Source organism: Nannobrachium achirus, assembly GCF_963921795.1.
Source record: "Nannobrachium achirus genome assembly, chromosome: 18".
Classification (NCBI taxonomy): domain Eukaryota; kingdom Metazoa; phylum Chordata; class Actinopteri; order Myctophiformes; family Myctophidae; genus Nannobrachium; species Nannobrachium achirus.
In genome coordinates, this window is record NC_137825.1 from 56,257,974 (window position 1) to 56,275,615 (window position 17,642).

Genomic DNA, 17,642 nt, shown 5'->3' on the forward strand with positions numbered 1-17,642 from the left:
CCGCGGAAGTAGATACTGCCCCTGTCTTCCCGGCGGATTATTGCACTTCAGCAGAACTCCGTGAGCGATTGTCTTTCTTTTACAAATATGATGCACTATGTTAAGGATGACGATAAGAGCGTCCACAGAGATGACAATCACTACATTTCAGGCCATATGCTGGCCTGGATAACTAAACTGAGCGTGATTTAAGGGCTATATTTCAGGACAACAAGTGGCATTCGCAATGCATTCTAGGAGTGTAGTTTCCGCAATTTTAAAAATAATGATGTACACAGTTTTGTACCCTGCCCTTTTTTCAGCTTTCTAATTAATCTTTGCATTCAAAAAAATGTGAATATTGACATGATTCCTCTCCAGCCGAGGTGGCTTTGTCCAAGGCTTAAAAACGTTTAAATAAATACTTTATGAAATGTCTATGGAAGAAATGAATGGGGAAAACGCTTCCGACACCAGAGTGAGGACGGGGTGGGGCTTCAACTGCGATGCTCTATAGGTCGCAGTTAACTATGAAAACCGTCACATCTTGTCAGTAATGTCAGAGGGTAACGCCAATGTTGTGACAGCACATTCCGTCCTTGTCCCTTACACTGTATGCCCATATATGGAGATGTCATCAATATTAAGTCCATACTGTGGCTAGAAATGCCCATATTTGAACATAGGGTTAGGGTTAGGGTTTGTCATTGTGTGAGTCTCATGTGGTCTATAACATGGACATCTATGATGTCAGACGTCTGTCATATCCATATTTGGGAAAATATTTTTTCCAAATTTTGTCCAACTTAAACAACCAACCACAACTCAGATCACACTTGCAAATAAATTCCGTCCTGGGTGAATTCTGTAACTTTTCACCCTGGTGTTTTTACTGTCTAAAGGTCTTAGACAGCTGCGTTTTTCAGGCCCAATATCGGAGCAAATTTCGGATAACATAAATAAAAAAATAAAAAACTCACCTTAACCCTTTCAAAGCCATGGGGAGCCCCTTAATGTTAAAACCGTACCCTATCGCACATCCCAGCGGGGAGTCTCAGCCACGTCGTACTTTCCCGGACTTTGTCATTAAAACCGGAATAAATGATTTTGATCCGAAAATCGGCGATCGTCTAACCTTCCCTAGTCACCACTCGTGCATTGATAGCTCATGGCTGGGCTGACATGAAGCAGAAGTGATGTCATTGGCCTTTCCTTTTCCAAGGCACATTACCCTATTCGGTTACTGTCTCTACCCTGGTGCTTCTACAGCAGCCATGCTAGGGGCTATGCTAGCGAAAATTTTCAGTTCTGCTTTTGAGTCACACATGGACTATTTGCGGGGACATTTACGTGAAGGGATCGCGCACGCGAAACGCACGGGGAGATCGATGATCGGCCAAAACCCCCATTCTATCCCAACGGAGAACCAGATAATCACGGTGAGTTTATGACCTGGGGGGGGGGGAAAAAAAGAAAAAACAACGTCGCTGTCCAAGAAGGAAGGGCGGCGGGGTCATGTTTATAAACATAATATTATGTCTCAGATCACAATACAATAATAGAAATCTCACGGCTAATCTACCAACCACCATTCTATTTCGGACGGCAAAGTGTTAAGTCAATCATGTTTGCACACTGCCGCCCCTTTCGTATTTATTTTCAGACCAGGGTTGATTTATTTCCGATTTTCGCAACTGTTGCCACCGAGTCCCTTGCTCTCTCTCTCTTTCCTCTCTCTCTCCCTGGCCTCCAGATTTCGGATTTCAAAAACCCAGTACAGTGTGCAACCAGCTTTACTGGTAGTAAGTGTACTGTATGTGTTTTTGTGGGTGTCTCTTTGTGTGTGTGTCCCAGGTCCAGGCATCGCTGTCAACAGTATCAGCATGTCACCAGATTTCTGCGCCACAGGCAGCGAGGACGGCTTCCTGAGGCTCTGGCCCCTTGACTTCTCCAACGTCTTCCTGGAAGCTGGTAGGATAACACTAGCCTCGCAACAGCCAGACTCTCCAAAAGGAGAGTCTGGGAGTTCTCCATAGACAATGCATTACGCGATGACGTAGTTACTATAAACTTTGACTGACAGGTCCATTCAGTAGTCATCAGCGCATCAAAACATCGTCGGGAGTACATCAAATACGTCTTTTACAGACAGAAATTCCAAAGGTGCAAACTGTTGTTCGTTTTTAAGTTATGAGATGCCGTTGATTTCAGATAAAACTTCGCTTAATGCAGCTTTTATTTGCGATTTGTGAATTCGCATCAGACATGGGGTCCGCCATGTTTATTTACAAAATGCGAGAGCTGTAGCAGCCGCTCGACCAATCAGGAGCGGTGTGAGGCGGGTTCGCTCGTAATGCAGCCTTTTGATTGGAAATTGAACCTAAATTCTCATAAAGAGACTCGATGGGAGGGACACCAGACCGAGAAAGGAAGCACATTGGTGATGACGTAACTCGGGATGGCTTGCGAGGCTAGGATAACACTTGCTGGGGCTTTCTTGTATGATTGAACAATTTCAAACCAATGTTCTCTCTACAACAGTGGTTCTCAAACTTTGAATTTGAAGGTCTCCCCTTAACTTTGACAGTGTACAAATGGATAGGGTCCATTTGGTTCCATTTGTACACTGCCAAAGTTACAGACTTGTATGGGTCAATTTAGACCCCCCATAAAGGAACCTAGAGTCCACTTTGAGAACAACTACTCTACAAGACACAGACACAACTGAGCGGTGTTATTTTCATTCTTTTGTGTTGTTTTTCTCTGTTAATTCAAGGTTATTTTTTGTGGATGATAAACCCTAATCCACTCCCTTTTCTTTTTTTTTCACTTCCACTTTCTTTTTTTTTCTTTTTTAATTTCATGTCAAGACCTCTTTAATGTTTTATCTATCCGATGTCTATTATTTTATATTTTTATGTATTTCTTTTTTATATATTTTTCTCACTTTTTCCCCCACTTGTCTTCATTGTACACAGCATGTTGGATAAATGAATAGCTTTGAAATGTGCGTTGTAGACAAAGCGAGTTGAACCCACCACTAGGGATGGGTATCGTTCACCTTTGAATCGATACGATACCTTTTTCGATACCTGGGAATCGATACGATACCCTTTTCAATACCATTTTCGATACTTTTTATTTAGGTTTAACTTCAACACGGAAAGAGTGGTGACCCGCTGGCTGGCTGCTGCGGTAGAGCAGAGGTGATGATGATGATCACACAGTGTGGCGGAGCGGAGAGTATAGACGTTGGATAATCATCATCATAATAAACATTATAGGCTATTGTCGGCTATTTTCCACAGTAACAAGTGTAGCCTACTAAAGCAGTCATTAAACTCTCAGTAGCCCAACTGTTACAGATGCGACCGGCCAGGGGTGCGTCCCAGAGTATCGAAACGAGGTATCGTTCGTTTTTACGTGAACCGATACCCGATAGCATCGATGTCATGCGATCGATACCATTAAAAGTATCGCAGACGATACCCATCCCTACCCACCACGTCCTTATTCCCCCAGAGCACGAAGGCCCGGTGAGCCTGGTGTCCGTGTCCCCGGACGGCCTGCAGGTCCTGGCGGCCACCTCCACAGGTAACCTGGGCTGCCTGGACGTGGCCAGCCGCGGCTACAACACGCTGATGAGGTCGCACACGGACGCCGTGCTGGGCTTCAGCGTGGACGGGATCCGGCGGCACCTCACCACCGCCTCCGGCGACGGCACCGTCCGCATCTGGCACATGGACACCCTCCAGCAGGTCCACTAACTAACATGGAAACATGTGTTGAATTTGCCGTGTGTTAAATCTAAAGTGAAGTTGGACTAGCCTAGCACAGCCAGACAATCCACCCATGTTAAAACAAGGTGGGGATGTATACTGCAGTTAGTTAGCTGCATTAGTATATAGTCTGGCCGAGCCAGGCTAAAGTTGAACCCCATTAACACAGAGATTGCGTCTGTGTCACTTAACCACTTTAACCATTATTTTTTATACTTTGAGTGCCGCGCTATGAGCTTGTATATCTGCTATTCTTGTTTTTTAAACGTGAAATATTTTGTAAATCTTTGAATATATATTCTTTTAAACTCAAATCTTTGCTTCTTGAACAAAATGTTTTAGGTGGGGGGGGGGGGGGGTGTGCAGGGCGCGGTCAAATACATATAATTCTCTGGCTGGCTAGACCAGCCGGCCAGGCCCTAAATTGTAGTTTAAATGACCATTTTCTGTGCTTTTGTTTTCTGTGCAAGCCTCGGGAGCCATCACAATTCTGACTAAAAAATCTAAAGTTCCTCATCCCTTATTCCACACTTCTAACGTGTGCAGGTTATGCAGGTACTGTTGGGTTCCTGCACTGCACTGACTGACCCACAGTTTTTGTAAGAACACACCTGAGATTTTAACCCTGCCAACCATTTACAATCAATGCGTTTTCAACCAATGGATATGCTGTACATTCATTAGAAAGCTTTACAAGTATGTATGCATTTTGTATCCTTTGTATGTATCTCTGTGCACTTTCATTGGCCTGTGTTTGTGTTGGCCTGTGTTTGTGTACCTTTCATGCAGGTGCAAAATATCACTGTGTTATTTATTGGTTCGTTCAAATAGTTGAGTTTCTACTGTGTGGTACTCTGCTGTAACTGCAACTGCAAGGTGCTGTACAAGTCCTGCACCATATATACAGTACACATACTGTAAGTATGCATTCTCCTGTGTTGTCCCCTGTGCACAGCTGTACGACTTTGTTTCGGAGGACAGCCCCTGCTCCGTGGCTTTCCATGCCAGCCTGCAAGTGTTCTCCTGTGGCTTCAGCTCCGGCATCGTCAGGGTCTTTGACATCTCCCAAGCCAAGCTACTGGCTGAACACAAGTAAGGTTAAACGGACCTGGGGGATGTACAGCTAGGGCTGTCACGATATGACATTTTACATGACGATTAATTGTCACTCAAATAATTGGCGATTAACGATTTAATTGTGTTTTTGTCGTTGATAATTACATTTCTGTTTGGCTTTTAGGCTTTGAAGTTGCATATGGTAGATATGACACATAACCTAAATATACAAATACATTACTGACATATTTGACAACTTACTACTTAAAAAATAACATTGATAGTGGAAATAGCCGATCTACAAGCTCACAACGTTTTGAGCTTGTAGATCTGCTATTTCCACTATTTCTCACATTTTTCAACATTCACGATTATGACGATTATGACAAAATAATTGCGATAATGTCAAATAATCACGTCAGTTCACAGTTCACCGTCAGGTCGCAGTTACTATCAAAACCTCCACCGGCTGTCAGTCTGTCACACGTCACACTTTTCCCCTACTCATATCTCCGCTACCGTTGCCCGATCCATGCCAAACTTTGCACACACACTCCTTGGCTGCCAAACCACAACCTCCACCCCTCATTTCTCACATGGCCCTCTTCTAGCGCCACCATTCTTGGACACTGCTTCTACAGATTTTGCCCTAAAATAACGGTAAACAGTATCTCTATAGTCATGTCATCAACATGGATCTGTCCCATTTCCCATATTCCCTCCTGATTGGCTACCATTGCCTTCTAAAGTTTGTGTATGCGACCTGACAGGCACTTATCTCCCGATTAGGGAGTCTTACTGGTGTTAGTAATACTTGTCAGCATCATCATCTCTTTCATAGTGTCCCTCATAGTCAAAGTTTTGCCCATGAAACTTTTTTCAGTTGAACATCACATTGTCCAAGACGAGTAGTAAATCTAAACCTAATTCAAATAGCAAGTTGATGTGGTTATTGTGCTAAGGTACAAACGGTGCCATTGATATTGTGACTGCAACATTACCATGCGTTCCACATGACCACCCACATCCACCTAGGGATGTGACGATATGAACATTTCATGTCACGATTATTGTGACCAAAGAAATTGTGATTTAAGATATTATCGCGATAATCAAAATACCCCCAACATCACAGTGCAGAACATGGGGCAGAACATGACACGACGGCTATTTTCTGGCAAAGAGATTTGGTAGAGAGTGAAAAAAAAAGACTTATCAAGTACGTTATTTCCAGGTCCGTATTACCATAGAGCAGGGGTCAGCAACCTTTTTGAAATGAAGTGCCATGTTTTTATTTTCTAGATAGTCAGTGTGCCATGTCAACATTCATTTTAATGACACTCCATCAACATTCTGACATATTTTGATTGTCAAGGACATTATTATAACGATCATTAGACTCTTTGCGGCAAATTGGTGACTTAATTCACCACGTTTAAAACACTATTTGATTTTAACCCTTTTTGTGCCTATCCCGAACAAGTTCGGCTTTATTTCAATCCAATACAATGTTTTTTTTGCTATTTTACTTACCCTGAGCTGCTTGTAGAGATGTGGGTGGTCCTGGGTCGTCCTACGCTTTCCAACGAGTGATGCTAGATGGTCCGACGATTTATTCCATTGAAAATGGTTTAAAATGAAGTTTAGAGCCCCCCCAAAAAAACTCAATATATACTGTCGGCGGCGCGACGTATTCCGGGTAGTCCGGGATATTTAATAAAATGAATTAATTAATCGGAGGCCTCAACGAAGCCCCCGTCTAATTTTCCATCCATGCCCGGGGCCGCGTCTCTGTTTACATCGGCCCGTAATCGGGCAACGCTGCCGCACCGCGCCGCCCACACCAATATAAACTCACATCTTTAGAGACCTTTTTCTCTGAATTGTGTTCCCAGACCAAAGACAACGTTTTTTTGCGACTAAAATAGCTTCAGATCGGGCTTCTAAAAAATAAAGAAGCTAATAGCTAACTGTTAGCTAACTTCCTCCTCTCGTCATACATAACAGTGGCTGCAGTGAATTCACAAGGCACTACTGGCTGTGTAGTGTCGACGGAAGCTAGAGCGAAGGCCTATACAGAAATGTCTGGCACTCTAGCGCCCTCTTTTGGCCCGGGCACTGTATGAGTTAAAACATAAATCCTCTCTCTCACACTAATGCCATAGACGATAATAGCGATTATCGTCCCATCCATACGCCCACCTTCAGTCCTGAAAAAGAAAAAAAGGTGCAGTCAACAAACATCTGTTGCAGGACTCTCCTGCCCACCCTACAGCCCTCCACAAACCGCTGCCCTTTACTTAGCAAAACCACAGGAGCTGTGCAGGAAATTGCCGTGGTGACATTTTGTGAAAATGTTTGTTTGTGTGCAGGCACGTGCACACCTAGACATCAAAGGGGGCTTGAGCCCCTGCCCTTTTACCTGTCTGTAAAAAGCGCCCTCTTCCAGACCATGCATGCAGTTTTTTACCATGGTGAAAGAAATGCAAATGCCCTCTTTCCATGCCATACCTGAAGGCAGCATTCAAGAGAATTGCCTCGTCCAAACTCTCCTGAACTTGAATGCAGCGTCTTATGTTGAAAGAATTGTCCTTTCGCCGTAGAAATCCATACACCACATCTCTTGTATTGACTTGATTATGCTTAGTTCAGTGTGGTATAACTCAGCGAAAATAGCCGACCTCCAAGCTCACAACGCGTCGCGCTGCGACGTGTTGTGAGCTTGGAGGTCTGCTATTTTCGATATTTCCACCAAATGCCCTTTTTAGAAATGTCAGCCCTTGCCTCTCCAACATTCTCTGCACGTCCCTGTGTGTGTGTGTGTGTGTGTGTGTGTGTGTGTGTGTGTGTGTGTGTGTGTGTGTGTGTGTGTGTGTGTGTGTGTGTGTGTGTGTGTGTGTGTTGCAGTCAGCACAGAGGTGAGGTGGTGGGCTTGGCGTTCTCTCCAGATGGGGAGTTCATGTACAGCGCTGATTCCCTGGGCTTTCTGGCTTTGTACGACGCCTTGGCCGAGGACCACCATGTCATCAGAGTGCTAGGTACACAGTCATGCATACACCATACACGCACGCACACTCACACACATGCTGCTCCTACTGGTTAAAAAAAAAAGGTACCTGAGGCAGCCTCTTGGTACAAATTGGACTGTAAGTTGCGTCAAACAAATAACGTGTCATAATGTCCTTGACCCAAATCCTGGTCTAAAAGAAGTAACACACACACGCACACACGCGCGCTCACACGCACGCACGCACGCACGCACGCACGCACACACACACACACACACACACACACACACACACACACACACACACACTCACGCTCACACATACACATACAGTACAAACCAGTTCCTGCTACCCTACACTGCCTCTACTGTAAATAAAGAAAACATGCTTAAAGGAGTAATTCACCCCCAAAATGACTTTTTTTCCTATTGATTACTCACGCCATGGAGAGTTCAGTAAGAGTTCAGTAATATTTTTTTTGTATTTGTCGCATTCCTAAGACAATAATTTGATTACAATAAATGTACCCCCATTGATTCCGGATGGAGACCCAAATGCATTCGGGTCTCCATCTGGATTCAGTGGGGGTAAATTTACCATAATCCATTTTATATCTTAGGAATGCGACAAATATAAAAAAATATTATTGAACTCAAGTCTCCATGGTGTGAGTAATCAATAGAAAAAAAGTCATTTTGGGGGTGAACTACTCCTTTAATCTGCAATTATTAACCTCCCTGTCTTTTGCTGTTCAGCCAACAGTATTTCATGGTTATTATTTGATGTCAAGCATTTCCCACAGTATTGGTAGGCTACCGTGTCTTATAAATGTTTAAGTCGTCTTATTATTAGTTTCAATGCTCCCTGTTTTTTTTGTCAGGTAACATGGTGGTGCGAGGCACTGAGCGGGCTCCGGATGCCCTCGCCATCAGCAGTGACAGCCGCTGTCTGGCATTCGTGGGGCCCTCGGAGTACACCGTCACCATCGCTGACGCGCGTTCTCTGGATGAGGTACTGTACCTGCAGCTCATTCCAGGTCCACTGATGTGTGCTGGAAAACGGTGTCTTTGGCGCAGCAGAGCAATAGCAGATTTAACTAGCTGTACATGCTAGCACAAAGTAATACCTAAATCAGGGGTCTTCAAGAGGGCGTCCGGGACCCCTAGGGGGTCCTCAGAGTTACTACAGGGGGTCCTCCAAAACTGAGTGATATAACCTTTTTCCCCTTTTTTACAGTATATTAACCACTTGAACTCTAGCGTCCATATTCTGAGAACTTTAGAGGTGAGCTTGTAGATCGGCTATTTTTGGCAAAGAGGTTAGATGTAAATGGGAAAAAGAGCAGAGTAAGTACAGAGTGAATTTTTTTTTTTTTTAAGTATTGATGGTGCAAGTGGTTAAATATCTGAAAACTCAAATTGACTCAAATTAATTCCAAAATACATTGATAATTGTGCTGTCAAATGATGAAACTATATGGAAACAGGTTGTGGGGGTCCCTGCTTCATCTCTCTCTCAACTAATGTGTCCCTGACCTGAAAACGTTGAAGATCCCTGACCTAAATGAAAGGCACCCACAGTTAATGTTTCTTACCTTCAACCTATATTAACCTGTGCCGTCCTTGTCTAGCTGCTCCGTGTGGATGTGAGCATCCTGGACCTGGAGAGCACACACCTGGACTCGGCCCTGAAAGTCTGCTTCTCCCCGGCCTCTGCCGGACAACTGTTGGTCACCACCTCTGCCAACAAAATCCTCTGGCTCAGCGCAAAGACGGGCCGCCTGCACCGAGAGGTATAGCGTGAGCGTCATAGCAGGAGAAACATCCCGTGAAAATAAACGATCTATAAGCTCACATGAGCTTGTAGATCTATTGTCTGCGATGAGATTTGGTGTTGAGGGGAAAAGGGAGGGGGGCCAAGTCTAGACAGTTTGAGTGATTAGCACATCTCACCCATCTTCTCACCATTTTCTCTCAAAAAGCTAATCTGTTGTCTCTTTTAGATAAAGCCAAGGTGACAAGTAGGGCTGTCACGACTATGACATTTTACATGACGATTAATTGTCACTCAAATAATTGCGATTAAAGATTTAATTGTGTTTTTGTCGTTGACAATTACATATCTGTTTGGCTTTTAGGCTTAGAAGTTGCACATGGTAGATATGACACATAAATATACCTAAATATACAAAGAAATTACTGACATATTTGACAACAAGAACATTGATAGTAGAAATAGCCGATCTACAAGCTCACAGCGCATCGCTCGCCATTTCCACTATTTTTTACTTTAAAAAAATATATATGAAAAATGTTCAACGTGGAAACGATTATGAAAGATAATCGCGTTTATGTCAAATAATTGTGATTAGACGATTATGTAATAATTGTGACAGCCCTAGTGACAAGTGACCGCAAATCCAAGCACTGAATGGGATATCTGTGATCTTAACAGGTGTCCAAGGCGCACAAGCAGCTGTGTTCGTCTCTGGCAGTGAGCGAGGACGGTCGGTTCCTACTGACAGCTGGACATCATGCTATTAAAGTGTGGGACTACGACATGCAGCTGGACGTCAACTCACAGGTAATGAACAGTGTTTTTTTTCGCGAGGCGTTGTGAACTTGTAGATCGGCTATTTTCGGCAAAGAGGTTTGGTGTAGAGGGGAAAAAGAGCAGACTAAGTACATAGTGAAAGGTCAAGTTTATTAAGTATTGACGTTTCAAGTGGTTAAATATCTGAAATGTACATGAATTCAAAATACACTGATGATTGTACTATCATATATGTATATGGAATCTATGAAAATATTTTGGGGGTCCCTGCTTCATCTCTTTCTCAACTAAGGGGTCCTTGGCTTAAAAATGTTGAAGTCCCTTGCAGGTTAAAGTACTATCCCGTTCCACAATGTGGGGTCTGCATGTTCTTGTGTATTGCTCACATCAGTAGACCGTGTTAAATGGACCCACTCTGCGTATCAGACATTCATAGGCCACAGTCAGCCGGTTCGACAGGTGAGCTTCACCCCCGACCAGTTGGACGTGGTCTCTGTGGGCGACGCCATCTTCCTGTGGGACTTCCTGGCGCACCGCGTAGACCCTGTGACCTCTGACCAGCGGTAACAATGCCCTCTACTTCCTTGTTTGACCGTTGCAATAGACCAGTGTTCAGGGGCGTCACAAGGGGTAGGAAAGTGGGACTGAGTTACCAGGGCCCAAGGTGGAGGGGCCCTAGTAACTTTAGCTATTGAAAAATAGCAGATATACAAGCTCACAGCGCGGCACCGAGTGCCGCGCTGCGAGCTTGTAGATCTGCTATTTTTTGAAAAGTCGTGAAAATGTGTGCAAATCTTTGAATATGTATTTTTTAAGCGAACATTTGTAACTCAAATTTTGCTTCTGGGGGGGTCCCTGGAACGAAATGTTTTGAGATGGGGGTCTGTGGCCAAATACATATCATCTTCGGGGTCCTTGACATGAAAACGTTTGAGCACCACTGACATAGAAACATAAGTTTCTTGCACTCATTTTTCACGATTTAAAAAAAATAGCAGATCTACAAGCTCGTGAGCTTGTATATCTGCTATTTTTCAATAGTTAACATGCATGGGGGGCCCGCAGTGAATCCTTGTACCCAGGGCCCAGAATTTGGTGTGACGCCCCTGCCAGTGTTTCTCAAACTTTTACATTTCAAGGTCTCCCCTTAACTCTGACAGTATACACATGGAACCAAATGGACCCCATTAGGGTCCATTTGTATGCTGTTAGAGTTACAGATTTGTATGGGGCAATTTAAACCCCCATAAAGGAATCGACAAAGTCCCTAGAATCCCTAGAGTTGTGTTTTTACTGATGTTTTATTTTGAGCTGAGATGTGTTTAGCCTATTGTTTGTCCCTGGGGGGCCGCTGAAATGTGCCTTTTTTTTAACAGTTTTTGCACACATTATAACGTGTTTGTCTTTACACAGCTCGCCGCCAAAAGTAAACTCTATCTCGCCTCCAAAAGCAGGTAAATTCATGTGATTTGCATGCGGTCATCCAAAAAGGTTTACATTGTGTACAATCGGAACGTATGTATTATATATACAGTGCAAATACTATGATCATGGATCATTTGGGTCATTGGCTCGCACGCTGTTCCTTACGGGGTCAGTTTGTACACTCTCAAGGTTAAATTAGTCTTGCATAGCCAAACAATCCAAAGTCGTCTGGTGACATCTACATTCAATTTAGGTGGTAAACCTGGGTGGAAACATTTCAGAGATAAAAAAAAAATGCAATTCTAAGGTCTTTAATTTCAAAGCAGTGGGAGTAGGTTTGTCAGTGGATGTGTTCTCCACTGTTTTATAGCCCACACACTGACTGAATTAAGATTTCACCCGACATATCAGTAGGGATGAGACGATATGAAAATGTCATATCACGATTATTGTGACAAAAGAAATCGCGATTTACGATATTATCGCGATAATCAAAATCCATCATCCTGGGCTGGAACATTTGCCAAAAAATAGCAGATCTACAAGCTCACAACGCGCCACAAAGTGACGCGTTGTGAGCTTGTAGATCGGCTATTTTTTGGCAAAGACATTTGACAGAGTGTGAAAAAAGACTGTATCAAGTACGTATATTATAAGTACCTTTTACCAATTATAGAGGGGTTAAGTAGTACCGGATATGCAGCCCGGGAAATAAAAGGTGCATGACAGATCCCAGTGCACGAGTACGATAAATTAAATCTCCACGATACGATTATCGTGAGTGTTTTTTTATCACGATAAACGATAATATCGCGCATCGTCTCATCCCTACATATCAGTAGATCTCTGTCTGATTGGCTAGCTATACGACACTAGAGTTACATTGACACAGAGGATTTTGCTGTGTGTAGCACTGGAACTGCACCCAGAGCCGCTAGTGAATGGAATGTTGCTGTCCAATGGGATGCCTCGACAGGCAGCGCCACTGCCCTCCTCGTCCCCACCAAGGCTTGACGGCAGCGCAATGGACCGCAGTGAGCTGGAAGGTGGGACATTTCTGATTTAACCACTTAAACCAGGGGTTCTCAAACCTTTTTAGGCCGTGACCCCCAAAATAAACATATTTGAACTGGGGACCCCCACCCTGACAAGCACTTGGAATTGGAGGTATTACATTTAATGTGACTGGGTTCCACAGATAAATATTGTGAAAATAGCAGATCTTGTGAGCATGTAGATCGGCTATTTTCACAATATTCGCCTCTGCTTATTTAATATTTGACAGTTTGGCCAGTTTGGTAAGTCTTGAAAGTCCTTAAATTGTCACTTTTGACATTAAGCTAATCATCTGGGGTCCCCACAAAATAATTTGAGGACCCCACTTGGGGTCCCGACCCCAAGTTTGAGAACCACTGCTTTAGCTAGTGAAATTTAGAAGATATACAAGCTCACAGCGTGGCACCGAGTGCCGTGCTGCAAGCTTGTAGTTTTGAAAGATCGTGACATCTTTGAAATATATAGAATATTGAATTGAATATATATATATTTTTAAAGCGAACATTTGTAACTCAAATATTTGCTTCGGCGAGGGTCCCTGAAACAGGTCAAAAATATTCAAAGACTTGTCTTGCACAAAAATTAAAATAAATAGCAGATCTACAAGCTAGGAGGGCTGCACTCAGTGCCAATTTGTGAGCTTGTATATCTGCAATTTCTTTTTGTTAAAGCATAAATAATGGTTAAATTAATGATGTGTTCCCGGCCTTAATGAGTTAAACCCCTATACTTACTGTAGTCTTACTGTACGTCTATTTTTTGGCAAACGTTACCCCCAGAATATGGATGCTAGTTCATATTTTCCAGCATGCCCATATTATGGAAGTTTGGAATCAGACCTTGATGAGATTGAGTGCTGTGTGTCCATTTCACATTTTGTAATGATGTTTCTTGAACTTTCAAATTTCAAGGTCTCCCCCCAACTCTGACAGTTCCAACTCTGACAGCGCGGCACCGAGTGCCGCGCTGCGAGCTTGTATATCTGCTATTTTTCACTGGTTAAAGCATTCAATAATTCTAGGCCTAGATGGGTTTTAAATACTATTCAGAATCCCCCCAGACTCTAGACATAAAGAACATTGCCCTCTCTCTCTCCTCTATCCCCTCATGCAGCTTTGGGGTCCGTATCTTTTTGCGATGACCCGGAGCAGCCCGCTGCCATTCTTCAAGACACGGCCACCATTCCAGGTCCCTCCTCTGTCCCCAAACCTGCCGTCTCCTTCCTCAAGGTCACAGAGATGGCCGACTCCTCTCCTCTGAACTCCAGTCATAAGAGTGAAGGGGACGCCGGTACGTAAGCCTGTGCTCGTTGTTAAGCCAGATCTGCAATTTGTTGCACGCGGGTGTCGCACTCCGAATAACAGACGACCTCACGAGACAAGGTTTTAGATCTGCTGTTTTTGGTTTGTCACACCTGCGTGCTATTATGTATAATTCCAGCCATACATATTTATCCCTGTGTTTCTTCATGGTTAAACACAATGCATTTTACTTGTTGGTTTTTTTCTTGAACCTTTTCTTAATCAACTCATGTTCATACCTTCTTTAGCTGACTCTAGGGAAGGGAAGACAGCGGTACAACCAGACTGTTACAGGCACTTTACTCCACGTTTCAAAACCTCCACTCTTGATCAGGTACAGAGCAGCTTTCTGGTGGTGGGATCGCGTTGTGAGCATGTAGATCGGCTATTTTCACAATTTCTGCCTCTGTTATTTTGCCATTTAATTTGTCATTTAAGAGATATTAAAAAGTCAATAAATTGTCACTTTAGAAATGTGCAGATACCCTCTATACACTTAAACTTTATGTTGGTTTGTTTACTGTTGAGTGAGAAAACAATGTTGCACATTAAGTTAATCATCTGGGGACCCCCATAAAAATCATTTGGGGACCCCCCCTGGGGGTCCCGACCCACAGGTTGAGAACGACTGTTCTAGATCACTCTATATTATTTTCTCAATCTTTATTATTAGACGGTTGGTACATTCATACATGTGTTTTACGTATATTCTGATACCATCCGATCCAGACTGCAGTGGCACCCCAGCCAGAAGAGGAGGGCTTGACTCTGAAAGCTGTGATTGGCTACAACGGCAATGGGCGTGGCAACATGGTGTGGAGCCCAGACACAGGTAATGCCCTTCCTCCTCCAATCACTTTAAGCGAGGTTTTTAAAAGAGGTTGTGTTTAGGAAATTATTTGACATAATCGCGACTATTTTTCATAATCGTTTCCATGTTGAAACATTTTCATATATTAAGTTATATATATTATATACAAGTTAAAAATAGTGGAAATAGCTGATCAACAAGCTCACAACGCGTCACATCGCGACGCGTTGTGAGCTTGTAGATCGGCTATTTCCACTATCAATGTTATTTTTTAAGTATTAAGTTGACAAACATGTCAGTAATTTCTTTGTATATGTGTCATATTTACCATGTGCAACTTCAAAGCCTAAAAGCCAAACAGAAATGTAACTGTCAACGACAAAAACACAATTAAACCGTTAATCACAATTATTTGAGTGACAATTAATCGTCATGTATAACAACATAATCGTGACAGCCCTAGTTGTGTTCATTTGAATTGTAATGATCTGCTGGTTGATTCCCATGGCAGGCTTGTTTGCATACTCCTGTGGCTGTGTGTTGGTGGTGGAGAACCTTCATACGGGCAGTCAGAGACACTTTCTGGGTCACACGGAGGAGATCTCCACTCTGGCTGTCACCAACGACGCACAGGTAATCCTCCTACAGATGTTTTGGCATAAATCAGGGCTATTGTTGAACACCCTTTATATCTGAGTGTTGGTTAAAATAATATTGAACCAGTGGAAAGTAGTAAAAAGTGCTTGGGACAAAACCTCCTAACTCCACACTTTCTGCCAAACCAGCTAACTCCACCTGATTGGCCCTCTCTTTTTTTCATAAATATGTGCTATTGAACACCCTTTATGTCTGTGTGTTGGTTAAAATAATATTGAACCAATGAAAAGTAGTAAAAAGCCCTTCGGTCAAAACCTCCTAACTCCACTTGAGCTCATTTTCCCGAAAATGAACATTTTGGAGTTAGGAGGTTTCGGCCCGACAGCAGAGATATAAGTATAAATTATAATAATACATTATAATATAGGCAGACAGTACATTTGCACATATGTGAAATTTGTCCTCTGCATTTTACCCATCCTATAACAAGTAGGAGCAGTGAGCAATGTGGCGCTCGGGGAGCAATTAGGGGTTAAGAGTCTTGCTCAGGGACACATCGACACATAGATGGCCTGGCCGGGGAATCGTACCTGGGACAACCAGGAGCTCTGGCTCCCCAGGCAGGCTCACTAACCACTCAGCTACAGCCAAGTAGCATTCTCTTGTTAACTATAACACTACCTATTAATACTGTTGTTTAATGAATATTAGTTTTGTGAAGTGAATTAGTCTCACTATCCAAAGCTCTACTTGAATTGAGATTCATGAGATGGTGTGCAACTGCAAGAACTCCCAGAGGGATCGGCCTGCAGGCACGTGCACACAGAGTGCACGCTTGAGCCCCTGCCCTTTTAACCGTCTGTAAAAAGGTGCCCTCTCCAGACCATGAATGCAGTTTTCACTATGGTGAAAGAAATGCAAATGCCCTCTTTCCATGCCATACCTGAAGGCAGCAGGAGAATGTCCAAACTCTCCTGAACTTGAATGCAGCATCTTATGTTGAAAGAATAAGAATTGTAGAAATCCATGCTTAGTTCAGTGTGGTATCAAGCACCGAAAATAGCAGACCTCCAAGCTCACGACGGGCTGTGAGCTTGGAGGTCTGCTATTTTCGGTATTTTCACCAAAAGTGCCCTTTTAGAAATGTCAGCCCCTGCCTCTCTAACATTCTCTGCACGTCCCTGTCGGCCTGGCATGAGCGTGAACTGAAATGAATGGTGCTCAGTGTCTTGTCTCTCTCTGTCTGTTTCACTCTCTCTCAATTCCCCTCCCTCTCTCTCTCTCCCTCTCTCTCTCTCTTTCAGACGTTGGCCTCAGCGGCTGGAGGCAGCGGTGGCTCCAGGAGCCTCATTTGCATATGGAACGTCCAGAACGGAGCCTGTCGAAACACCATTTCCTACCACAGGGGGGCGGTGCAGAGCTTGACGTTCTCCAGGGACGACCTATTTTTCCTCTCCGTCGGTCAGCACCCTGTTGTTGGAAATTAACTTTGCTTCTAGAGATGATCTAGACATGTACAGTTCACCCGTACAGAACCAACAGGTTCTATAAGCTTGATATAATCAGTTATTGCCTCACATTTCATAATCACTCAAATGGCACAGGCTCACCACTCCAACTTGGTCCCAAATGAAACTTGAGAGAGGTTTGGAAGAGGCTAGGAACATGTGTGTTTAGGACAAACTGTCCCCTCCCCACAACAACAGCCTTAAAGGTGTCCTCATGAAAAACACTTGTCAAACCAATCCGAGTAGGGGGCACGCAGTTGGTAGCGCTGTCGCCTCACAGCGAGAAGGTCCTGGGTTTGATTCCCGCCGGGGACGCTGTTGGCGCTCGCTGGGGGGGCGTGTTCTCTCCTCCGCGTCATCAGCGCCCACACCCTTTGGTGGGATTTGTGAAAGGGCCTTTCTGTGTGGAGTTTGCAAATACCCTCACAAAAACATGCAGTAATCCTGGTCTCTATAATGCCTCCCCCTGGCCAGCCTGATGGAGGGGAAAGGAACTGGTTAGAAAAACGTGTTCCTTCCAACTGGGGTAGCTCCCCCTGTCAGGTGATAAGAAGCGGCGTGCTCACTCC

General features: G+C 43.8%; 1 protein-coding gene across 1 annotated transcript in view; it reads left to right on the forward strand.

The window, feature by feature from the left end:
- Positions 1–17,642, forward strand: part of wdr90 (WD repeat domain 90) — a gene marked incomplete at its 3' end in the record, with an annotated part of 46,114 nt that overhangs the window by 16,117 nt on the left and 12,355 nt on the right. Inside the window, exons 18-32 of the mRNA XM_080747527.1 lie at positions 1,834–1,950; positions 3,502–3,737; positions 4,714–4,850; positions 7,722–7,852; positions 8,703–8,833; positions 9,453–9,614; positions 10,277–10,405; positions 10,802–10,938; positions 11,789–11,829; positions 12,712–12,846; positions 13,970–14,146; positions 14,406–14,491; positions 14,887–14,989; positions 15,480–15,601; positions 16,870–17,026. Of these exons, the coding sequence (XP_080603653.1) occupies positions 1,834–1,950; positions 3,502–3,737; positions 4,714–4,850; positions 7,722–7,852; positions 8,703–8,833; positions 9,453–9,614; positions 10,277–10,405; positions 10,802–10,938; positions 11,789–11,829; positions 12,712–12,846; positions 13,970–14,146; positions 14,406–14,491; positions 14,887–14,989; positions 15,480–15,601; positions 16,870–17,026 (2,001 nt within the window). The remainder of the gene's footprint in view (positions 1–1,833; positions 1,951–3,501; positions 3,738–4,713; positions 4,851–7,721; positions 7,853–8,702; positions 8,834–9,452; positions 9,615–10,276; positions 10,406–10,801; positions 10,939–11,788; positions 11,830–12,711; positions 12,847–13,969; positions 14,147–14,405; positions 14,492–14,886; positions 14,990–15,479; positions 15,602–16,869; positions 17,027–17,642) is intronic.